The 26,424-nt window shown below is 43.7% G+C and overlaps 1 protein-coding gene across 2 annotated transcripts in view; it reads left to right on the top strand.

Annotated features, from left to right (window-relative positions):
- Positions 1 to 26,204, top strand: part of LOC128741961 (phenoloxidase-activating factor 2-like) — a 41,267-nt gene extending 15,063 nt beyond the window's left edge. The window contains exons 3-6 of one of the 2 annotated variants that reach the window (XM_053838104.1): positions 1,926 to 2,003; positions 2,059 to 2,183; positions 25,202 to 25,485; positions 25,541 to 26,204. In XM_053838104.1, the coding sequence (XP_053694079.1) occupies positions 1,926 to 2,003; positions 2,059 to 2,183; positions 25,202 to 25,485; positions 25,541 to 26,135 (1,082 nt within the window). In that variant the 3' untranslated portion in view covers positions 26,136 to 26,204. The remainder of the gene's footprint in view (positions 1 to 1,925; positions 2,004 to 2,058; positions 2,184 to 25,201; positions 25,486 to 25,540) is intronic. The other variant, XM_053838105.1, reaches the window with a different exon arrangement.
- The last annotated feature ends 220 nt before the right edge of the window (positions 26,205 to 26,424 follow it).

Raw genomic sequence — 26,424 nt, 5'->3', positions numbered from 1 at the left:
ATTTCGTCAACGTGGTCCTTAAAACTTCTGGGAGTCATGGTCGACGACAAGCTCAAGTTCGGGAGCCACGTCGACTATGCCTGCAAGGCTTCCACAGCTATTTCGGCATTGTCTCGTATGATGTCTAATAGCTCTGCGGTATATGGCAGCAAGCGAAGGCTATTAGCCAACGTGGTCCAGTCCATACTCAGGTATGGCGGGCCGGTGTGGTCATCGGCGTTAGGTACCCAAAGCTATCTAGACAAGCTGGAAAGCACCTATCGTCTTATGTGCTTAAGAGTGGCGAGTGCATATCGCACAGTTTCACATGACGCAATCTGCGTTTTAACGGGTATGATGCCTATTGGTATCATCATCAGCGAGGACGTAGAGTGCTTCAACCAACGTGGAACTAGAGGCATACGGAGTACCACAAGATCGATCTCGATGATCACATGGCAGCGGGCATGGTCTAATTCCACAAAAGGCCGGTGGACACATCGACTTATCCCGGAACTATCCGGGTGGGTCAACAGGCGTCACGGCGAAATCAACTTCCACCTGACACAAATTCTGTCAGGGCATGGTTGTTTTACACAGTATCTGCACAAGTTTGGGCATACGGAGTCCCCGGGTGTCCCGAATGCGCGGACGTTGAGGAAACTGCAGAACATGAGAGCAACATGATGGCAATGAGCGGACAGGACACTACTCCGGATAACTTAGTCCAAGGATGTGTTCTAGCTCGGACGTCTGGGGAGCGGTCAATGCGGCTGCTACCCAGATCGTACTTGAGCTACAAAACCGCTGAAAAGCCGATCAACGGCGAATAAACAGCCTAACTACCATAGTCCAGTAGTTATCTAAGAGCGTGCGTTAAGCACAATAGCCCCTCCCTGAAGTAATACCGATAAGGTGGTGCCAGGGGGGATTGAGGCTGGAGACTCGAGTAGGGTTTTAGTGGGTCTGGATCCTCACGCCCCAGTAAGGGGGTCGGGATACCAAACCCCACTCCCTGAGTTGTCGTCTCAGGTGTCTGATAGCAGATTTCCCTACTCGTTAAAAAAAGACGTTCATTTACCGGAATAATTTTGGAAACATCTGGTTCGCAGTCGGCATGCATTTCATCTAATGTTTAAGAATAAAGTAAATAAAACTTGCCAGATTTTTAAATGGAATGGCTTATATGAGTAGAAGCCGCTGAAACGCAAATTTTAAGCGAAAAGTTAACAAATTTAACACATATAGCACCACTCATGCTATCAAAAACGACTTGCGCTGGAAAAATGATCATTTTTTGCCGTCCTCAAGCATATTTATAGTGCTGCTTTTGCACTACTTATTTCTTTGATTTCATTTAGTTTCCATAATTTCTAATTTTCTACATATATTCATGCAAGTCTGCAAAAATTAACTTTTGTGTTTGCGTATGTTTCTATAAACCACGTAAATATTTTAAAAACAAAAAAGGTTTTCTAAACTAGATTAAATGACGCTTATAAATAATTACGCACCCAGGAAAAGCAAATATTATTTTTGCACGAACTTTACTGTTACGTAAGGGTTTTGATACATGATATGTAAAAATATAGTCGACATAATTATAGATCTGGAATTTAAAAAAAAAAAGAAAACTAATCCAATTTAATTCTACTATGTATATTTATTCTTGACAGATACGTATTTCGCCTACGACGGCTACGGCTTCCTCAGCGTCGGTTTTCACCAGCAAGTCATAGGTGAAATACGTATCTGTCAAAAATAAATATACATAGTAGAATTAAATTGGATTAGTTTTCTTTTTATTTAATTCCCAGTTTCTATTCTACTAAGACGCTCCAAAACATTAGATAATTATAGATGTTCTTTAGAAAATGAAAAATAATTGTTGTAGTAGAAAGGCTAGGTCACACCGCTAGGTGGATTAATTCATGTTTTTGTTTTAGATATGTTGAAGCAACAGACAAGTACGAATATGGGAGTTATTACCGGTATTTTGGGTGGTACTATTCCGGTACAAAGCGGTACTATAGTTTTTTTTATATCTCTTATAGTAATAACCAAAAATTAATCATTCAGGCTTAACCGGGATCTACAATTCAAGTTCTATAACACAAACATGTATTTGTGTACCAATCGGGCGCTGTAACTCAACACAAAACACACTTGATGGTTCTGGAATGCTGGATGTTCGGATAGTAACTGTAAGTACACAATTTCATTAAGGTTTTGCTTTTCTACTATATGAAAATCTTCTTATATATAAAAGAGGAGCGAAAAAACTCGACCGCGCATCACTTGAGAACGGAGCGTCCGATTTAGTTCGTCTTTTTTTTATTTTGTTCGTATTCACCACCGCTATGTCTTTACGGCGAGAAAAATTGGAAAATTTACTGCAGAGATTGGAAAACTCGAAAAATTAGTTTTCCATATAAAATCCACAGCGCATTGCACGCGCCATGCCATTCGCTGCTATGATCATCGTACGATTTCTAGCAGCGCCGTTTCCGTATTCAATCAAACACGTGGTTACTTTCATTGAAATCGCCACATGTAACAATGTTGTTAACAATTTTTACGGGTTTGCAATGTCAGAAAATAACCAATTAATAAGGTACAACACTAAATTTCCACTTCCTAATCGTCAAATGGAGAATACATTTTGCATATGTCAACAGATTACGTACATATTCCGTTTAACTGTTGATATTCAGTTATTGTTGATAATCAGTGCAAATAAATCAACAGTAAAAGTACATGATTGAGAATTTTTACAAAAGTAGTAAACGAAGCAACTATAATGAATCGTAATTATATAATATTTACTACCTAATGATAACTTTCAAAAGATTTCATTTCGTATTAGACTCCTTAAAAGTGTAAAAAGGTTTATAAAATGATAAGGAGGCGGTTAGAAATGAAATTAACAATTTTTATTCATTTTGTGAATCAGTACTTAATACTAACGTAGTTTTCAAATTACAGTTATCGAGAATCGGCAATGCAATTATTTCGGCTAATTCTTATCAAACAATTTATGAACCGATTAAGAATAAAAAGCGCATGGCTATTGACATGGAATATATATCAGAATATTGAATTGAATTTCCAATTCTCAGGAAATTTTAAACGGACCTTTGATTGTGATGAAGGGAATATGCTCGAGTGTCAACAAATTGTTAGCTTACTTAAGAACCAGCATACAGAATAGCAAGATGATACTGGGTCGAAAAGTGTTTGAGAGAATCAAATAGAACAATGATATATTTCAGCGTCAATTAAAATATAGTTGGTGATTAATGATCCTGTTTTTAGAAAGGTTGTAATTAGACGATCAGCTGCAGCAGATGAAATCAGGCGCTGTTTAAGAATTCACTTTTACAAAAAATAAGGTAATAATCAGCAGAGTTTATAATACAAGGGTCGATGCAAAATCTACCAATACAACCGTAGAGTATTGGGAATTGACAAACCAACTTTTACACCGAGTATTTTCCGACGTGTAGCCGATAAATTTTGAGTTTTTGTTAGATTGTCATTTATTATTAAGGGTTTAAGGCTTTTAGATATACACGCTCTCTGAAAATTCAGTGCGTAATCAATTACATCAAGCGTTGGACTCCTCAAAAACTACAAAACTCTACTTATACATTTTTTTTGTATGCCAGAAGGGCATTGGGTTAAAAGGCCACTGCGACAGTCTTAATGATCGTCTTTTGTGGCAGGCCCCGATTGCTGTACACAGTTTACGGATCGCTCATACCCATTGATGGAGTTGAGCGGAATAGTTGTAATCCTGTGCCCCAATTCGGTACTACATGGTTTATAAAGCCAATGACCGTTTTGGGACTTAGGCTCCATACCTGATATGGAGTAAGAAGGAAACTTCCTAAGAAGTTGTGCCTTGATAATGCAAGAGCTCCGCAATAGCAGAGCAGATGCGCTGAACTTTCAGGTTCAGAATTTTGATTGACATCAATAAAGTTTTCTTGAAAAAATTTAATCAATTTTTATTAACCTTCGGTTACTCACGCTGTTGCATTTTGTACAACACGTGTAGGTTTTTGAATTTCATTTTGTTATAAAGTTACAAATCGCTGTTTAACTAACGTATATTCTTCAATTAACTTGTTATGAGCAAAACCTCATAATTATTCAATGCATTAATACTTTAAATTGTTGGGAAAATAGATCAACATAAACCGACATCACAGAAAAGAATCAATCAGCATGTGAGGTGTACGGCGATTGGCCCTGGAATTTTCTCTCGTTTCTTCATATGAAAAAATGGTGTCTGTATGCAGCAAAACTATCAGCAAATATAAAATGTTTAAAATGTATCTGTTGGTAGTCGAGTCATTCGGGGTCATAATTAAGGCATTTGTTTTAATCAAAATTCTACAGTACCTAATCAAACAAACATATTCATCAAAGTTGTGTATTTTTACTATTTATACAATTTTGTAATACATGAAAAAGTCATACAACAATTACAAAAAGAGCTAAAATAGAATAAAACTGATTTTGCAAATTCATGTACAATGGATAAGATTTTTCTATCTTCACCAAATAGATAGAAGGTTACTGTATTCAATAAACTTTCTTGTAATAATATGTTGTAAAACTTTGCAGAACATATCAATGTGTTATATTGAAACTGAAGAAAAATAATTTTTTTATTTCACTTTTAGGGGGATGAATCAAAAATTTAAATTGCACCAGACGATAGAACTTTCAATTTCAAAAAATTCTTCCGAGGGTTCCATAAACCTAAAACCAAGTTTTCCCAGTCAAAATTCTAGTGCGCATTTCTATTTGGCTTTGGGCCATTGTGCGCGCGAGTAACCGTATTACAAAAGTTGGAGGTGTTGGAGGGTTAATATCTTTTCGACACCGGATCGACAAAACCGGTTCTTCTGAAATTTTGCAGATATATTTGCTGCATTAAAATCTCTAATTTGATGCCAAAATAATTCTAACTAGATAAATCATCTTAGATGAAATCGTGATAAATTATTGTAAATTTTAATGTGTTGTATTCAAATGCTCATAACTTTTAAATTAAACGTCCAATCAATAAACAATTCAATAGTGATCTATTAGGTTATGTTACCTTTCAAATGATACTAATAGCACCTAAATCGGTTTAGTCATCTCTAAGAAACAGGCGATAATTATTACCTTGTCAAAACTGGTTTTTTAAGCATAACTTTTAAACTACTTGTTTGTTTTCATTTATCCGAAAAATTTAGCGTTAACAAGAGCTTTCATTTGATACCCAGATCGTTGAAATCGGTCATTTGGTTCCGGAGAAAATCGTGTTACGTAATTTTCACATTTTTACCTTTGTTATACTATAACAAAGGTTTAGGAATTGGTCGAAAAACACGAAATTGATCCGAGGCCCGGAGGGCCGAGCCACATATACCAATCGACAGGGTTCGACGAACTGAGCAATGTCTGTGTGTGTGTGTGTGTGTGTGTATGTGTGTATGTATGTGCGGAGCGCAACTTTTCTATCGCCTGTTTCTCGGAGATGGCTGAACCGATTTGTTCGCTATTACTTTTGTTTGAAAGATATTATTGCCTAGTATATCACTATTGAATTGTTTCGAGGTCCGACATTTCGTTTAAAAGTTATAAATAAAAAAGTAAAAATTACGTGACACGATTTTCTCCGAACCCAAATGACCGATTTCAACGATCTTGGTATCGAATGAAAGCTCTTGTTAACACTAAATTTTTCGGATAAATTTTATTGAAAACAAACAATCAGTTTAAAAGTTATGCTTAAAAAACCTGTTTTGACAAGGTAATAATTATCGCCTGTTTCTTAGAAATGACTAAAGCGATTTATACGCTATTAGTCTCATTTGACAGGTAACATAACCTAATAGATCACTATTGATTTGTTTTTTGATTGGACGTTTAATTTGAGAGTTATGATCAATTGAATACAACACATTAAAATTTACAATAATTTATAACGATTTCATCTAAGATGATTTATCTAGTTTGAATTATTTTGGCATCAAATTAGAGATTTTAATGCTACAAATATATCTGCAAAATTTCAGAAGAATCGGTTTTGCCGATCAAAAGATATTAACCCTCCAACACTCGCCCCGACTTTTGTAATTCGGTTACTCGTGCGCACAATGGTCCAAAGCCAAAAAGACATGCGCATTAGAATTTTGACTGGGAAAACTTGGTTTTAGGTTTATGGAACCTTCGGAAGAATTTCTTGAAATTGAAAGTTCTATCGTCTGGTGCAATTTAAATTTTGATTAATCCCTCTATAAGTGAAATAAAAAAAATATTTTTCTTCAGTTTCAATATAACACATTGATGTGTTCTGCAAAGTTTTAGAACATATTATTACAAGAAATTTTGTTGAATACAGTAACCTTCTATCTATTAAGCGAAGAGAGAAAAATCTTATTCATTGTATATGAATTTGTAAGATCAGTTTTTTCTATTTTAGCTCTTTTTGTAATTGTTGCATTCCTTTTTATGTACTACAAAATTGTATAAATAGTAAAAATACACAACTTTGATTAATATAGTATACCTCTATGTTTGTTTGTTTAGGTGCTGTAGAACTTTGATTAAAAAAAAGCCTTAATTTTGACCCCGAATGACTCGACTACCAACAGATGCATTTTAAACATTTTATATTTGCTAATTATGTTGCTGCATACAGACACCATTTTTACATATGAAGAAACGAGAGAAACTTCCAGGGCCAATCGCGGTACAACTCACATGCTGATTGCTTCGTTTCTGTGATGTCAGTTTATGCTGATCTATTTGCCCAACAATTTAAAGTATTAATGCATAATTATGACATTTTGCTCATAACAAGGTAATTGAAGAACATACGTTAGTTAAGCAGAGATTTGTAACTTTATAACAATATGGCATTCAAAAACCTACACGTGTTGTACAAAATGCAACAGCGTGAGTAATCGAAGGTTAATAGAAATTGATGAAATTTATTCAAGAAAACTTTATTGATGTCAATCAAAAATAATGGCGTTACAGAAATTTATGCGTAGTTAAAAAACATATGAACTAGACTTTTACTACGCAATGTATATGTTAAAGAATAATATTTCCTCTTATAACTTACTTTTACTTGCACTTACTCAAATTAGAAACAACCAGCTTACCCTTACTCAGTAATTTCATGAAAAAAGAATCTATCAAAATTTATAGGTGCTGCTATTTTGTTCAAATTTTGTAAACTTATTAAATTTCCAAAAATTTAATGAAAACCAACGCACCACGCAACGTTAACCGACGTTAAAGATGAATTATGTTTCGAAGACGTGTCGATTTCTATCTCAAGTTCTAAGCAAGTAAGACCGTATAACAAAGGTTCCTTTCACCACTAGGTGGATTAAATCGGGTTTTGTTTATAACTTTTAAACGAAACATCGTATAACGAAACAACTCAATAGTGATCTACTAGGCAATAATACCTTTCAAACAAAAGTAATAGCGAACAAATCGGTTCAGCCATCTCCGAGAAACAGGCGATAGAAAAGTTGCGCCCCGCACACACACCCACACACACACACACACACACACACACACACACACACACACACACACACACACACACACACACACACACACACACACACACACACACACACACACACACACACACACACACACACACACACACACACACACACACACACACACACACACACACACACACACACACACACACACACACACACACACACACACACACACACACACACACACACACACACACACACACACACACACACACACACACACACACACACACACACACACACACACACACACACACACACACACACACACACACACACACACACACACACACACACACACACACACACACACACACACACACACACACACACACACACACACACACACACACACACACACACACAGGATGGTAAATGGTTGAATAATGCGCTCCAGAACTATCACGAAGTTCCACAGCCTCTTATTTAGCAACTCCTATCTCTACCTCCTCGTGGTACCATCCGGGATACGCTCCTTAGTGGAAATCGGACAACCGGTGGAAACTAGGGTCGTATGCGGACAGAGAAGGGGGCACTCATGCGAAGGCTGAGTGTAAACTCTCCGCCTGCAAATGACGGATCTCGGTAGAAGCATGTTCGATGAACCTGAAAATACCGAGAACCTGAGCAGAGGGTCCAAAGCCCCCAAAGGAGGATGGTTTTAATAGCTATTATCCATGGCTAAAAGTAAAAACATGAATGGATAAACCCCTAATCCAAGGTGTCATGCGACCCGTGCCGAGGGATGAACGGTGGGGGGGGTTCTATAAATACTCAGCCTCAAACGGAGCCTGTGGAGTACCAGAGCGCCCTCCACAGTAATCAGCCCTTACCGCATCATGAGGGGCTCTGATGTGGCGGACTTTTCTTTCCCCTCAACTCGTGGGATTCTTATGGAAGACAAAATCAAAAATATAACAAGTGTGGATACGGTGGAAAACCCGTTCGCTAGAGGAGGCATCCAGCGTTCTCCACCAAGGGTGGAGAAGGATGCAACTAGGAGCGCTAGTGTGGGTGGCAAAGGCAGCGGTATGCCTACCACGCCGGACACAGCGATGAACGGCCCAGCGCTTATCAGGGCGATGGAGAAAAATAGAGATGCTGTACCTAAAGTGGTAGCAGCGTCACAGCAGCTCGAGGTAATAATCGAGTTCACGTCAGGTCGCGGAAATTTCTCCAAGGACCTGAAGCAGAGCTTGCTCATGCTTCGGAGAACCTTGAATGCAGCGACCAAAACGCACAACGACCTCGTGGCGCGTGCAGGAGAGGCTAAGAAGGTGACCGTGAAGGCGTCGAAGGCAGTACAAACGGACGCTTGCCCGTTGACGGAGTGTCGTAACGCGGCCCAGGAGGCTACGGAAGGCGCTACCAGCAGCGGTAAGGCATCCGCCAAGCGCCCGAGACAGTCCCCGGGGGATAGCACCCCTGGCGGACCGAAAAAACGCCTGATCGGTAAAAGCCCTCAGGCTAGCGGGTTGGCAGAGCTAACCGATGAACCAGCGGGAAGCTCCAAGACAGGTGGCCCGTGGACCGAGGTTAGGGCCAAGAGAAAAGGCGGAGGAGGCTCCAGTAAAAAAACTGCTCCACCTAAACCGGCAAGAAAGCGAGCGAAGAAGGGCGACGCTCTTATCCTGAAAACCGACGGGTCGAAATACTCGGAGGTTCTGAAGGCCATGAGAGGAGACGCCCTACTCAAGGATCTGGGCGCGGACGTACGGAGCATCCGCCGCTCACGCACGGGCGATATGATCCTCGAGTTAAAGAAGGACGCCACAAAGAAGAGTTCCGCATACAAGCCAATAGCGGAAGGAGTGCTCGGGGACGGAGTGAAGGTACGTGCTCTCACACCAGAAGTGACTCTCCAGCTTAAGAACCTGGACGAGATCACCGAAGTGCGTGAGGTCGTACAAGCTCTCAAAGAGCAAAGTGGAGTGGTGGTGGCAACCGAGGCGGTTCGCCTACGCAAGGGTCCGGCCGGGACCCAGGTAGCCACCATACGACTTCCGCTGATTGACGGAAACAAAGCCCTGAAAGCTGCTAGGCTAAAAGTGGGGTGGTCGGTATGCCCACTGAGCGTGTCCAAGCAGTCGGAAGCTTGCTTCCGGTGTTTCGAGCACGGACATAAAGCCTGGAACTGCAAGGGGCCAGATAGGAGCCAGTTGTGCAGGAGATGTGGCAGTGCTGGCCATAAAGCAAAGGACTGCGCGGAGCCTCCTAAGTGCCTGATCTGCACCGGTAAACGGGACGCAAAGCACGTAACGGGAGGTCCAAGGTGCCCGGCCGGTGCGCCGGCGACTAAGCCACGTTCATAGTGCAAGTGACACAACTCAACCTGAACCACTGCAGCACAGCTCAGCAGCTGTTACACCAAGCAGTTTCTGAGTCAGCAATGGACATTGCCATAGTCTCGGATCCATATCGCGTCCCTGCCGGAAACGGCAACTGGGTCTCGGATAGGTCTGCGACGGCGGCTATATGGACAACAAGCAGGTTCCCGGTTCAGGAGGTTGTGTCAACTGCAGACGAGGGATTTGCGGTTGCCAAAGTGGGTGGAGTGTTCTACTGCAGTTGTTATGCTCCGCCGAGTTGGTCTATCGAGCAGTTTACGCGGATGGTAGACCGAGTATCAGTTGTGCTGACTGGTTTAAGGCCGGTGGTTGTGGCGGGCGACTTTAACGCTTGGGCGGTAGAGTGGGGAAGTCGTCGCACGAACCATAGGGGTCGGATTCTGCTTGAAGCTCTGGCAAAGCTTAACGTAGATCTGGCCAACGTCGGCAACACAAGTACCTTCAGTAGGAACGGTGCGGAGTCTATCATCGACGTGACTTTCGGCAGTCCTGGTCTGATAGGAGACTGGCGGGTAGATAATGGCTACACTCACAGTGACCACCAGGCGGTCCGCTATGGTGTCGGTCAGATAACGAGGCGGCAGGCGGCGAGTAGGGCCAACACTCCAACCACCCGTGGATGGAAGACATCATACTTCGATCCCGAAGTATTTGTGGAAGCGATCCGGAGAGAGTGCGGTGATCGCGGTATGCCCGATCCGAACGCTGATCATTTGGTTGAGGTACTGTCGCGAGCATGTGACGCTACCATGCCTAGGAAAGGTCGTCCTAGGTATGGCAGGTCACCGGCTTACTGGTGGACAGATGAAATTGCGGAACTCCGCGGAGCGTGCTTTCGTGCGAGGAGAATTATGCAAAGAGCTCGTTCGGATGAAAGCAGGGCTGAATGTCGAGTAGCACTCGTTGCTGCACGCGCAGCGCTTAAGAGCGGGATAAAAGCTAGTAAACGAGACTGCTTTGAAAGGTTATGTGCTAGTGCCAATGCGAACCCGTGGGGTGATGCCTACAGAGTCGTAATGGCAAAGACCAAGGGTGTGATGGCGCCCGCTGAGCAATCGCCAGAGATGCTGGAGCGGATCATCGAGGGCCTCTTTCCGCGCCACGAGCCAAGGCCCTGGCCCCAGGCCGCTGAGTCGTCCCACGGCCGACGTTCCAGTATCTCAGACCATAGCGTAGGATGGTCGGCCTCCCAGCCGAACATCCAAAGTAACGTGGGCGACGGCGGTTTGGAGGTCGGGGAGGAAGTGACGGTTACGAACGAGGAACTCATTGATATCGCTAAATCCCTAAAGGTGAGCAAGGCACCGGGGCCAGACGGTATCCCGAAAATGGCCATTAAAGCGGCTATTTTAGAGGCTCCCGAATTATTCGGGGCAGTAATGAATAGATGCCTGGAAGCTGGCCACTTCCCGGACAGATGGAAGCGACAGAACCTGGTCCTATTGCCGAAGCCGGGAAAACCTCCGGGTGTCCCCTCGTCATATAGGCCGATCTGTCTACTCGATACTGCCGGCAAGGTGCTGGAGAGGGTTATCCTTAACAGACTCGTACAGTACACGGAGGGTACAAACGGTCTGTCAAGGAACCAATTCGGCTTCCGAAAAGGCAAATCTACGGTGGATGCCATCTTGTCTGTCACTAAGACAGCCGAGGTGGCAATCCAGCCCAAGAGGACAGGTATTCGTTATTGCGCAGTTGTCACGCTCGACGTGAGAAATGCGTTTAATAGCGCTAGCTGGGACTCCATAGCCAGCTCGCTTCGGAACGTCCAAGTGCCGGTGTCGCTGTACAGAATTCTGGAAAATTATTTCCAGAATCGTGTGCTATGCTACAACACGGAGGATGGTCAGAAATGCGTTCCAATCACCTCAGGGGTTCCGCAAGGTTCCATACTGGGCCCGGTGTTGTGGAACGTCATGTATGACGAGGTGTTGAAGCTAAAGTTTCCGGTAGGGGTGGCGATTGTAGGCTTTGCGGACGATATCACCTTGGAAGTCTACGGTGAATCTATCAGAGAGGTTGAGTTGACGGCTGCTCACTCTATAAGCATTGTTGAAGATTGGATGCGATCCAGGAAACTGGACCTAGCGCATCAAAAAACGGAGGTTATCGTGGTTAACAACCGCAAGTCGGTGCAGCAAGCAAATATCAGTGTCGGGGACTGCACTATTTCGTCAACGCGGTTCTTAAAACTCCTTGGAGTCATGGTCGACGACAAGCTCAAGTTCGGGAGCCACGTCGACTATGCCTGCAAGAAGGCTTCCACAGCTATTTCGGCATTGTCTCGTATGATGTCTAATAGCTCTGAGGTATATGGCAGCAAGCGAAGGCTTTTAGCCAACGTGGTCCAGTCCATACTCAGGTATGGCGGGCCGGTGTGGTCATCGGCGTTAGGTACCAAAAGCTATCTAGCCAAGCTGGAAAGCACCTATCGTCTCATGTGCTTAAGAGTGGCGAGTGCGTACCGCACAGTTTCACATGACGCAATCTGCGTCTTAGCGGGTATGATGCCTATTGGTATCATCATCAGCGAGGACGTAGAGTGCTTCAACCAACGTGGAACTAGAGGCATACGGAGTACCACAAGATCGCCTCGATGATCACATGGCAGCGGGCATGGTCTGATTCCACAAAAGGCCGGTGGACACATAGACTTATCCCGGAACTATCCGGATGGGTCAACAGGCGTCATGGCGAAGTCAACTTCCACCTAACACAGATTCTGTCAGGGCATGGTTGTTTTAGACAGTATCTGCACAAATTTGGGCATGCGGAGTCCCCCGAGTGTCCTGAATGCGCGGACGTTGAGGAAACTGCAGAACATGCTTTCTTCATATGCCCTCGTTTCGAGGGCGTGAGAAGCAACATGATGGCAGTTAGCGGACAGGACACTACTCCGGATAACTTAGTCCAAAGGATGTGTTCTAGCTCGGACGTCTGGGGTGCGGTCAATGCGGCTGCTACCCAGATCGTACTTGAGCTACAAAATCGTTGGAAAGCCGATCAACGGCGAATAAACAGCCTAACTACCATAGTCCAGTAGTTATCTAAGAGCGTGCGTTAAGCACAATAGCCCCTCCCTGAAGTAATACCGATAAGGTGGTTCCAGGGGGGATTGAGGCTGGAGACTCGAGTAGGGTTTTAGTGGGTCTGGATCTCCACGATCTTCACGGGATACCAAACCCCACTCCCTGAGCTGTCTTTTCAGGTGTCTGATAGCAGATTTCCCTACTCGTTAAAAAAAAAAAAAAAAAAAACACACACACACACACACACACACACACACACACACACACACACACACACACACACACACACTCACACACACACACGCACACACACACACACACACACACACACACACACACACACACACACACACACACACACACACACACACACACACACACACACACACACACACACACACACACACACAGGCATTGCTCAAATCGTCGAACCCTATCGATTGGTATATGTGACTTGGCCCTCCGGGCCTTGGATCAATTTCGTGTTTTTCGACCAATCTTTAAACCTTTGTTATAGTATAACAAAGGTAAAACATACCTCCTGCAGCGCTACGATGTTGAACTTGCGGCTTTTCACTTCTTTAGAAAGCACGTGGTTACTTCCGAGGAAATTTAGAGACCGACAGTTCCATGTTTTCAATTTCCAATCGTTAGTCCGTTTTGGTCGCCGCGCCGGTACGGAGTCCATTGCTTTGATTTTTTTAGAGGTTCAGGCTTGCAAAGCCCGCGACCAACCCCACAGTATCGCCGGAAGGCCAACGTAGCTCGAAGGAGTTCTCCTCCCCTGTCAGCATACGACCTTGGTTTCCACCGGGGTTGGTTACCCGATCTCTACCGAGGTTCCTCGGAAAGAGGATGTTGACCACTGTGGGGTCTATTTTATGCCCAGTGCACAAGGCACCGATGGTACGCATTACCCAGCCGTTTACCAGCCAAACCGATTAAGAAGTGTTAAATTAAGAAGTGTTGGATTAAGATGTTTTTGGAAGAAAATTAAAATTATGTAAAATTTTATATTACTATCATGCTTACTAAAGAAAATCATGCTGTTGAAATGATTCATATTCTGTACAACGTTCTTTTTAAGAGGTGAGGTGTGCTACCCGTGTACTATGAACAGTACACAGTAAACCAACTATTTCCTACGAGTGGTTTACGCCCGCTGCTGTGTCATGCATATAGCCACAATGTGTTGCATTTGAGTTTACGATGCAGAGTGAACCGTTGCCACTCGCAGCGATGACGATGTGACTGATCGCTGCCGGTGCGCATTGGCTCCAGCTCCGAACAGGCACGCGCCGCTGGCATCACACAGGCGAAGTGCAGTTCAAAATAAGATCGAATTGCGGATCGATACAATAGCTGCCAATGTTTGTAAACAATGAATATTTTGGAACCGAGTTGAGAATAATCGATATTTAAGCGATTATGCTGAGTAAGCTATAATTATGAATAAAACAGTAAGTTTCGTCAATAAACTCAAGCAGTACCATAGAACCGACCAGGGTAGATACTTCGATTTGATCCGGATTGCTGTGCGCAACCTTCTGGACACCAGAGAAAAATCCTCATCTTCTCCTTATACAATAATCTGCTAGTACACTTTTACTTCGACCGACTCCAATTCATTTCAATTTATCACAAGTGACCGAGTGTACCAAATGACAGTTGTCCGCGAGCCAAGTCTATCGTAGTTACACGGTCGAGGTATTCCAAGTTGTTGCGCGGAAACTGTTACATGGAAAGATTCAGTCATACTTGTTCCAAGTGCCACAATCTCATCAAGAGACCGATCCATCTGGAGTAGTTTCACGTGCAATGCTTCTGTGCAACAGCCTTATGTAATACGGTCAGCAATGAGCTCGTCTACCACCGATGGATCATAACTACTCCTCATCGCTTACTTTCGTAGATGCATGACAAAGTTCGTAAACCTTTTATCTGGAGTTTGAACAGTCTGGTTCGACAAATGTCGTTCGAAAGTTTGGCTGGCAAATGAGTGTGCATGTGCAAATATATCACCTCTGTTTTCTAACTCCTATCTCTACCTCCACGAGGTGCCGGCTGGGGTACGGTAGCCAAAGTTGCGCACCTGGTGGTACGCAACCTTGGTTGTCGTATGCAGACAGAGAAGGTGGAACACTCACCGTGTGGTTTCCGGTTACTTAATCATGCAGTTCGGCGCAGGTTTTTCGGAGGGCGCGGCTGCGGGGTGTGGGCACACCGGGAGAGAGTTATTTTCTCGGCTGGCTTAGCACAGAGAGAGAGAGACTCTTAATCGGTCTGTTTTACACAATCTGCAGTTACGCCCTTGGGCGGTTTTGATCCTGCCGGGAGTCGGCAAATCAGGAGCCCCTAAGTCAAGGTCTAACTTCATGCCGATGACTGAATGGCTGGAGGGGTGAAAACATGTCGCGAACGGAGTGCTTTGGGCATCTTGCCCCTACTGTGCCATGCGGGGCTCTGGTACAGTCGATCTTTGTTGTCCCTTGCGTTTCGTGGGAACAGCATAGTAGTCCTGCCCAATTTCCCTTATGGGTTTTACGCCAAGTGCGTTCTGGCCAACATAATTGGCTTCGCTTACAATTTGCTGTCTGATTTGTGTTGGAGATTGTTTGTGCATATACTCCGCTAGTCAAATAGTTAGAGTCGCACAAATAAATCTTCAACACAAACGGGCAGCAAATTTGTATTTATGCGAAAGACTTTTTAATGGCTCTGTCACCATCGCATTGGTTCAGGAGCCATATTTTCGCAAGGGGTACTTTCATTCGACGGATATTGGAAACCAGAACTTTGCAGTTTTCAGCAAAACTGGTATGACAAATCCTCGTTTGATGCCCAGGGCATGCATATTGTTGCATAGGTCAACAAGTGCATGCCTTATCTCTGAGTTGACTACTCGAGATATTTGTGCAGTCACAGTAGAACTCGTCGTGGATGATGTCCATAGGCGCTATGTCTACTGTTCTGCATACTTACCACACGATGAATCGTCTCCCAGCGACGATTTCAGAAATGTGGTGAGATACTGCCAATCTAATGGACTTCCGCTCATTGTAGGCAGTGATGCCAATGCCCATCACATCATCTGTGGCAGCTCGGATATCAATCTGAGAGGCTCTGAATTGATGGAATTTTTGAGTAGTACCAACCTTGGAACACTTAACATTGGCAATTGTCCAACTTTCATACGAGCTGGTAGAGAGGAAGTGTTAGATATAACACTCTGCTCTAACAGGATCAGTCATGAGTTGACACAATGGCATGTTTCAAATGAGACACCAATATCTGATCATTGCTTTATATATTTTGATCATTTGGGTGTCTCCTTGAACGCTGCAACCTTTCGCAATCCGAGATTTTCTGACTGGGAACTCTTTGAGGAGGAACTAGCAACGAAATTTCAAGGATTCGAACCGACGATTGAGTCATCGATCGACTTGGATGTGGCTGTAGATGTCACAACATCTTTTATTGCGGAAGCTTTTGAAGTAGCTTGCCCGCTAAACACGTTATCCTTAACAGACTCGTACAGTACACGGAGGGTACAAACGGTCTGTCAAGGAACCAATTCGGCTTCCGAAAAGGCAAATCTACGGTGGATGCCATCTTGTCTGTCACTAAGACAGCCGAGGTGGCAATCCAGCCCAAGAGGACAGGTATTCGTTATTGCGCAGTTGTCACGCTCGACGTGAGAAATGCGTTTAATAGCGCTAGCTGGGACTCCATAGCCAGCTCGCTTCGGAACGTCCAAGTGCCGGTGTCGCTGTACAGAATTCTGGAAAATTATTTCCAGAATCGTGTGCTATGCTACAACACGGAGGATGGTCAGAAATGCGTTCCAATCACCTCAGGGGTTCCGCAAGGTTCCATACTGGGCCCGGTGTTGTGGAACGTCATGTATGACGAGGTGTTGAAGCTAAAGTTTCCGGTAGGGGTGGCGATTGTAGGCTTTGCGGACGATATCACCTTGGAAGTCTACGGTGAATCTATCAGAGAGGTTGAGTTGACGGCTGCTCACTCTATAAGCATTGTTGAAGATTGGATGCGATCCAGGAAACTGGACCTAGCGCATCAAAAAACGGAGGTTATCGTGGTTAACAACCGCAAGTCGGTGCAGCAAGCAAATATCAGTGTCGGGGACTGCACTATTTCGTCAACGCGGTTCTTAAAACTCCTTGGAGTCATGGTCGACGACAAGCTCAAGTTCGGGAGCCACGTCGACTATGCCTGCAAGAAGGCTTCCACAGCTATTTCGGCATTGTCTCGTATGATGTCTAATAGCTCTGAGGTATATGGCAGCAAGCGAAGGCTTTTAGCCAACGTGGTCCAGTCCATACTCAGGTATGGCGGGCCGGTGTGGTCATCGGCGTTAGGTACCAAAAGCTATCTAGCCAAGCTGGAAAGCACCTATCGTCTCATGTGCTTAAGAGTGGCGAGTGCGTACCGCACAGTTTCACATGACGCAATCTGCGTCTTAGCGGGTATGATGCCTATTGGTATCATCATCAGCGAGGACGTAGAGTGCTTCAACCAACGTGGAACTAGAGGCATACGGAGTACCACAAGATCGCCTCGATGATCACATGGCAGCGGGCATGGTCTGATTCCACAAAAGGCCGGTGGACACATAGACTTATCCCGGAACTATCCGGATGGGTCAACAGGCGTCATGGCGAAGTCAACTTCCACCTAACACAGATTCTGTCAGGGCATGGTTGTTTTAGACAGTATCTGCACAAATTTGGGCATGCGGAGTCCCCCGAGTGTCCTGAATGCGCGGACGTTGAGGAAACTGCAGAACATGCTTTCTTCATATGCCCTCGTTTCGAGGGCGTGAGAAGCAACATGATGGCAGTTAGCGGACAGGACACTACTCCGGATAACTTAGTCCAAAGGATGTGTTCTAGCTCGGACGTCTGGGGTGCGGTCAATGCGGCTGCTACCCAGATCGTACTTGAGCTACAAAATCGTTGGAAAGCCGATCAACGGCGAATAAACAGCCTAACTACCATAGTCCAGTAGTTATCTAAGAGCGTGCGTTAAGCACAATAGCCCCTCCCTGAAGTAATACCGATAAGGTGGTTCCAGGGGGGATTGAGGCTGGAGACTCGAGTAGGGTTTTAGTGGGTCTGGATCTCCACGATCTTCACGGGATACCAAACCCCACTCCCTGAGCTGTCTTTTCAGGTGTCTGATAGCAGATTTCCCTACTCGTTAAAAAAAAAAAAAAAAAAAAAAAAAAACACACACACACACACACACACACACACACACACACACACACACACACACACACACACACACACACACACACACACACACACACACACACTCACACACACACACACTCACACACACACACACACACACACACACACACACACACACACACACACACACACACACACACACACACACACACACACACACACACACACACAGGCATTGCTCAAATCGTCGAACCCTATCGATTGGTATATGTGACTTGGCCCTCCGGGCCTTGGATCAATTTCGTGTTTTTCGACCAATCTTTAAACCTTTGTTATAGTATAACAAAGGTAAAACATACCTCCTGCAGCGCTACGATGTTGAACTTGCGGCTTTTCACTTCTTTAGAAAGCACGTGGTTACTTCCGAGGAAATTTAGAGACCGACAGTTCCATGTTTTCAATTTCCAATCGTTAGTCCGTTTTGGTCGCCGCGCCGGTACGGAGTCCATTGCTTTGATTTTTTTAGAGGTTCAGGCTTGCAAAGCCCGCGACCAACCCCACAGTATCGCCGGAAGGCCAACGTAGCTCGAAGGAGTTCTCCTCCCCTGTCAGCATACGACCTTGGTTTCCACCGGGGTTGGTTACCCGATCTCTACCGAGGTTCCTCGGAAAGAGGATGTTGACCACTGTGGGGTCTATTTTATGCCCAGTGCACAAGGCACCGATGGTACGCATTACCCAGCCGTTTACCAGCCAAACCGATTAAGAAGTGTTAAATTAAGAAGTGTTGGATTAAGATGTTTTTGGAAGAAAATTAAAATTATGTAAAATTTTATATTACTATCATGCTTACTAAAGAAAATCATGCTGTTGAAATGATTCATATTCTGTACAACGTTCTTTTTAAGAGGTGAGGTGTGCTACCCGTGTACTATGAACAGTACACAGTAAACCAACTATTTCCTACGAGTGGTTTACGCCCGCTGCTGTGTCATGCATATAGCCACAATGTGTTGCATTTGAGTTTACGATGCAGAGTGAACCGTTGCCACTCGCAGCGATGACGATGTGACTGATCGCTGCCGGTGCGCATTGGCTCCAGCTCCGAACAGGCACGCGCCGCTGGCATCACACAGGCGAAGTGCAGTTCAAAATAAGATCGAATTGCGGATCGATACAATAGCTGCCAATGTTTGTAAACAATGAATATTTTGGAACCGAGTTGAGAATAATCGATATTTAAGCGATTATGCTGAGTAAGCTATAATTATGAATAAAACAGTAAGTTTCGTCAATAAACTCAAGCAGTACCATAGAACCGACCAGGGTAGATACTTCGATTTGATCCGGATTGCTGTGCGCAACCTTCTGGACACCAGAGAAAAATCCTCATCTTCTCCTTATACAATAATCTGCTAGTACACTTTTACTTCGACCGACTCCAATTCATTTCAATTTATCACAAGTGACCGAGTGTACCAAATGACAGTTGTCCGCGAGCCAAGTCTATCGTAGTTACACGGTCGAGGTATTCCAAGTTGTTGCGCGGAAACTGTTACATGGAAAGATTCAGTCATACTTGTTCCAAGTGCCACAATCTCATCAAGAGACCGATCCATCTGGAGTAGTTTCACGTGCAATGCTTCTGTGCAACAGCCTTATGTAATACGGTCAGCAATGAGCTCGTCTACCACCGATGGATCATAACTACTCCTCATCGCTTACTTTCGTAGATGCATGACAAAGTTCGTAAACCTTTTATCTGGAGTTTGAACAGTCTGGTTCGACAAATGTCGTTCGAAAGTTTGGCTGGCAAATGAGTGTGCATGTGCAAATATATCACCTCTGTTTTCTAACTCCTATCTCTACCTCCACGAGGTGCCGGCTGGGGTACGGTAGCCAAAGTTGCGCACCTGGTGGTACGCAACCTTGGTTGTCGTATGCAGACAGAGAAGGTGGAACACTCACCGTGTGGTTTCCGGTTACTTAATCATGCAGTTCGGCGCAGGTTTTTCGGAGGGCGCGGCTGCGGGGTGTGGGCACACCGGGAGAGAGTTATTTTCTCGGCTGGCTTAGCACAGAGAGAGAGAGACTCTTAATCGGTCTGTTTTACACAATCTGCAGTTACGCCCTTGGGCGGTTTTGATCCTGCCGGGAGTCGGCAAATCAGGAGCCCCTAAGTCAAGGTCTAACTTCATGCCGATGACTGAATGGCTGGAGGGGTGAAAACATGTCGCGAACGGAGTGCTTTGGGCATCTTGCCCCTACTGTGCCATGCGGGGCTCTGGTACAGTCGATCTTTGTTGTCCCTTGCGTTTCGTGGGAACAGCATAGTAGTCCTGCCCAATTTCCCTTATGGGTTTTACGCCAAGTGCGTTCTGGCCAACATAATTGGCTTCGCTTACAATTTGCTGTCTGATTTGTGTTGGAGATTGTTTGTGCATATACTCCGCTAGTCAAATAGTTAGAGTCGCACAAATAAATCTTCAACACAAACGGGCAGCAAATTTGTATTTATGCGAAAGACTTTTTAATGGCTCTGTCACCATCGCATTGGTTCAGGAGCCATATTTTCGCAAGGGGTACTTTCATTCGACGGATATTGGAAACCAGAACTTTGCAGTTTTCAGCAAAACTGGTATGACAAATCCTCGTTTGATGCCCAGGGCATGCATATTGTTGCATAGGTCAACAAGTGCATGCCTTATCTCTGAGTTGACTACTCGAGATATTTGTGCAGTCACAGTAGAACTCGTCGTGGATGATGTCCATAGGCGCTATGTCTACTGTTCTGCATACTTACCACACGATGAATCGTCTCCCAGCGACGATTTCAGAAATGTGGTGAGATACTGCCAATCTAATGGACTTCCGCTCATTGTAGGCAGTGATGCCAATGCCCATCACATCATCTGTGGCAGCTCGGATATCAATCTGAGAGGCTCTGAATTGATGGAATTTTTGAGTAGTACCAACCTTGGAACACTTAACATTGGCAATTGTCCAACTTTCATACGAGCTGGTAGAGAGGAAGTGTTAGATATAACACTCTGCTCTAACAGGATCAGTCATGAGTTGACACAATGGCATGTTTCAAATGAGACACCAATATCTGATCATTGCTTTATATATTTTGATCATTTGGGTGTCTCCTTGAACGCTGCAACCTTTCGCAATCCGAGATTTTCTGACTGGGAACTCTTTGAGGAGGAACTAGCAACGAAATTTCAAGGATTCGAACCGACGATTGAGTCATCGATCGACTTGGATGTGGCTGTAGATGTCACAACATCTTTTATTGCGGAAGCTTTTGAAGTAGCTTGCCCGCTAAAAACTATTAAAACGACTAGAGGAACACCATGGTGGAACTCTCATCTCGCGGAACTAAAGAAACGATGCAGGAGAGCCTGGAATAGACTTCGGAGGGATGGCGTGGAGTCGTTCAAGCAGGCCCGGAAAGCCTATGCAAAGGCTCTACGATCTTCTGCACGCACGAGCTGGCACAGGTTCTGTAGCAACGTTTCCAGTTTCGGCGAGGCAAGTCGACTTAATAAAATACTGTCAAAATCGAAAGATTATCAGGTTAATAACATTCGAAGTTCGAACGGTTAATACTGTTCGAATGATAATGAAATCCTGGAATGTCTCTTTTATAGTCACTATCCGGGCTGTGCGGAACCTGAAGTTCGAAACGATCCAGAAATCGTTTTATTTGGCTTAGACTCATGGGCTTTTCCTCGGAGACTTGTCACAACTGAAGCGATTGAGTGGGCCGTGAACAGCTTCTCTCTATACAAATCTCCTGGAACAGATGGAATATACCCTATTCTACTGCAGAAAGGATTCAAGTACTTCAAACACATTTTGAGAAGGATTGTTGATCACCACATCCGCGAAACAAGCTTAGTAGAAGTTCCTCTTCATTCAGCACAACATGCTTATCAAAGTGACAAGTCTACAACCACTTTATTACATGATGTGGTGGATAAAATTGAGGTTGCTTTTTCACAAAAGGAATCTTGCTTAGGAACTTTTTTGGATATTGAAGGCGCGTTTGATAACGTATCTTTCGCTTCCATTTTGGAGGTTGCTCGTTATCATAATGTGCCTTCAATTAATCATAAAGTGGATAGAACAAATGCTTAGTAACCGATTGCTTTTTTCGTCCTTACGGCAAGCAAGCATTTGGAAGCAAAGTGTTTGTGGATGTCCACAAGGTGGCGTTCTTTCGCCTCTTTTATGGAACCTTGTGGCGGATGGCCTACTGAGGAAACTCAATGGTCTAGGCTATCCGTCATATGGTTTTGCGGATGACTATCTCATCCTAGTAGTTGGAAAGTGCATAAGCACATTATTTGACTTAATGCAGCAGGGACTACGTGTCGTGGAAACGTGGTGCCGAGAAACTACACTTTCGGTAAATCCGAGCATAACATCTATCGTCTTATTTTCAAGACGTAGAAATACCAATGGAGCTAGCGCTCTGCGCTTTTACGATTCGGATGTTGATGTTGTGAACGAAGTGAAGTACGTGGGGTTGATTCTCAACTCCAAGCTTGACTGGTCCACAAATATTGATTTCCGAATTAAAAAAAGCGTGCATGGCCTTTAGGCAATGTAGACGAGCAATTGGCAACTCTTGGGGGCTTAAACCCAAATACATACACTGGTTATACACGGTCGTTGTCAGACCAATACTGGCGTATGGTTGTCTTGTATGGTGGCAGAGAGGGGAAGTTGTGACTGTCCAGACAAAGCTAAACCATCTTCAAAGGATGTGTTTAATAGCAATGTCTGGTTCATTTACTACAACTCCTACTGCCGCCCTAGAAGCTATTTTCAATATTAAACCTCTACACTTCCACCTGAAGCAAGAGGCATTAATATGTGCTTATCAACTACACGCGATTGGCCTTTGGCAGTCTGCGGACGGTTCCACTGGTCATACTCGATTGTGGTCGCAAATTATTGCTGAGGACAAGTTTGCCCTTGCTCCTAGCGATGTAACGCTCATGCGTACTTTCCCGTATAGGACTTTTTCAAGTGACTTTCCTCCTAGAGAGGATTGGATGTCAGGCTACATCGGAAAATTTCCGATTATGTGGTCTGTTATACCGATGGTTCTTTGTACGAAGGTCGCGCGGGTGCTGGTGTTTACTGCACCGTTTTTCAAGCTGAAATCTTTGCAATTATGTGCGAAGCTCAGTTTGCACTTCAGAAAGAACTGATAGGCAAGATTATCTACTTCTGTTCTGACAGTCAAGCCGCTATAAAAGCCCTTTGTGCGGCTAATTCTAAATCTAAAACAGTCATCGCCTGCCACACCCAATTAGAAGAACTAAGCATTCTAAATGCCGTTCGTCTGGTTTGGGTTCCTGGCCATTCTGGTATAACCGGAAATGAATGGGCTGATGAACTAGCAAGATCTGGAGCAGAAAAGTCGGTTTTCGGACCGGAACCTGCTTTACCAATTGCGGCATGTTGGATAAAACAAAAGATTCGATCTTGGTTTTCATCTGAACATGAACGTTATTGGGAAAATCTTGAAACTTGTCGTCAAACGAAAAGTTTCATTGTTCAGCCTTGTGAGAAGGTTGCGAAATTTCTTTTGCAACACTCAAAGGTAAATTGCAGTATTCTTGTCAGATCAGAGTGGTCACTGCAAACTAAATTATCACATGGCTAGGATTCAGCGAGCTGAATCGTTTCATTGTAATTTATGTACACAATATCATCAATTTACGGTACACCATATCACGTAATTTGCAACTGTCCTGCAGTAGCACAATTGCGTCATAGGATCTTTGGATCCTACGTCTTAAATGAATCGGATTTTAGGAAACTAAAATTACTAGACATTTTGATGTTTCTTACCGAAAGAGGTATTGAGCTATAAGCTCTTGTTTATCATGAGTATACCCCCTAGGGGGTGTACTTTTAATAAGTTAACCAAGGATTGCAGTATCCCCTCGGGGGTACAAAAATCTCTCGGTATGTATATGTTTGTATTTGTCCAAATTCCTTATCCACCCCTTCCTATTCCTCCTGTTTTCCTTCCCGTCCTCATCAGGTAAATGATGACACGGGCAAGATGGGCAAGGCACAAGTCTTCCACATGATTGTGAGGAACGTGCTGCTCGAGCCAAAGATGCTGATACCTGATACCTGATACCACAATCTCATCAAGAGACCGATCCATCTGGAGTAGTTTCACGCGCAATGCTTCTGTGCAACAGCCTTATGTAATACGGTCAGCAATGAGCTCGTCTACCACCGATGGATCATAACTACTCCTCATCGCTTACTTTCGTAGACGCATGACAAAGTTCGTAAACCTTTTACCTGGAGTTTGAACAGTCTGGTTCGACAAATGTCGTTCGAAAGTTTTACGAAGGAATGGTTCAAAATAACCATCGAGGCACTTGATCGCTACATCATAATAAGGAGGATCTTCAAAATTCATTACTGTCCCCTACCGTCCCTCCATCAATTGTAGAACCACCGTTTCAAACAAATAATATTAATACTATACAAGAAATCAGATAAAAACTTTTAAACATGCACATGTGATGCATAGAAAAAATCTAATAACTTTTATTTGATCGAGTCACTTGAAAGTAATGTGATTATTCCAATAAATATAAACAAAAATAATTTTTGAATGATTATGTGGCATTCACATAGATATCATTAGGAAAGGAACTATATATGTTTTCCAATAGATTGAACTACCTTTTTCGTTTTTTCTTCCTCAGCTTTAGTTTTTAATTCGTTGTCCAGTTCTCTCAAAAGCTGAGTTTCTGTAAGTGTCCGATACCAGGGGGCTCTCTGTGCGAGCTTTTGATCCCCGTTAGCGTACTGAGGGTTACTTATAGAAAAAAAACTGGATTACCTGGTTCAGTGTGCTATGATCATTACAAAGAGACTTCACCTATGCGGTCGGGTTTTGTACACAACCACTCCAATTATTTTCCATTTTTCCCTTTACTTTTTAGTTGGACCAATTATTGTTTATAGAATACAATTTTATTTTTCAGTCTACCGGCACAACTAATACCTCTGAAAACATGACTCCTTACATAGTCACTCCAGTAAACTGTGTTACTGGTTTAGAGCGATGTTGCTGGATTGGTGGGTATCAGTGCGGTCTTCAATTTCCATCAGTTGCATCGGCTAAACAGCCTGCAGCAGGTCAAGCACCATATGGCAAGTATCCGTGGCAGGCAGTTTTACTTGGGCCTGGAGATGTTTACGTAGGGTCCGGTGCGCTTATTGATCCTTTAAACGTTATTACTGCTGCTCACAAAATAAATGATTACGTGTAAACACTTTTCAAATATTTATAATTTTCATTTAATTATTGTAACCCTTTTCAGCTCCAGTAACAGACTTTTAAAAATACGAATGGGTGAATGGGATGCCTCAACACCATCAGAACTGATTCCCGTCCAGGAGTATAATGTCATGAAATTTTTTATCCATCCGAGTTATTCATCTTCAAATTTGAGAAACGACATAGCCGTGCTAAGGCTTTCATCCGCTGTAAATTTGGGTATTACACCGACTATAACCAATGCATGTTTAACTTCTACTTCTTTCGTTGGAAGCCGTTGTTGGATTTCCGGATGGGGTAAAAATGATTTCTTCAATGGAGTTTATCAAGCAATCCAGAAAGAAGTTGATGTGGTGATTCGATCCCAAATAGATTGTGAGGTGGCTTTGAAGACAACACGCTTAGGGACTGCGTTTCAACTTGATTCAACCAGTTTTATATGTGCAGGAGGTGAATCTGGAAGAGATGCTTGCACAGGTGATGGTGGATCACCACTAGTTTGTCCATTAGGAGGACAATTTTTCGTTGTTGGATTGGTAGCATGGGGGATTGGCTGTGGAACATCAAACATCCCCGGTGTATATGTTAATGTTGCTGCATATTTGCCGTGGATCACAAATGTAACTAGATCGTCATAATTCTGGTATGTGAGAGAAAATGTCCCGAAAATGCACATGATTACGTCCGCGCAAATACATTTTGTATAGTTGGCTACAGGTTTATGATATATTGATTTTATTAAATAAATACCAAAAATATTGTATGTAACAGTTTTTTTAACCAGGAGAAAAAGCTGAAAGGCGGTTTTAATTTTAGGACCGACAGAACAAAGGGATGAAATTAAAGATCTCCATTGCCGACGGTTACGCGCTATAGGTTTCACTTGTCGCCGGGGCAGGTTATCATCAACAGTCGCCATATCGTTGG

Source organism: Sabethes cyaneus, chromosome 3 (assembly GCF_943734655.1).
Source record: "Sabethes cyaneus chromosome 3, idSabCyanKW18_F2, whole genome shotgun sequence".
In the NCBI taxonomy this organism is placed as follows: Eukaryota; Metazoa; Arthropoda; class Insecta; order Diptera; family Culicidae; genus Sabethes; species Sabethes cyaneus.
The sequence above is the reverse complement of the archived record's forward strand: the minus strand, read 5'-3'. Positions and strand labels throughout refer to the sequence as shown.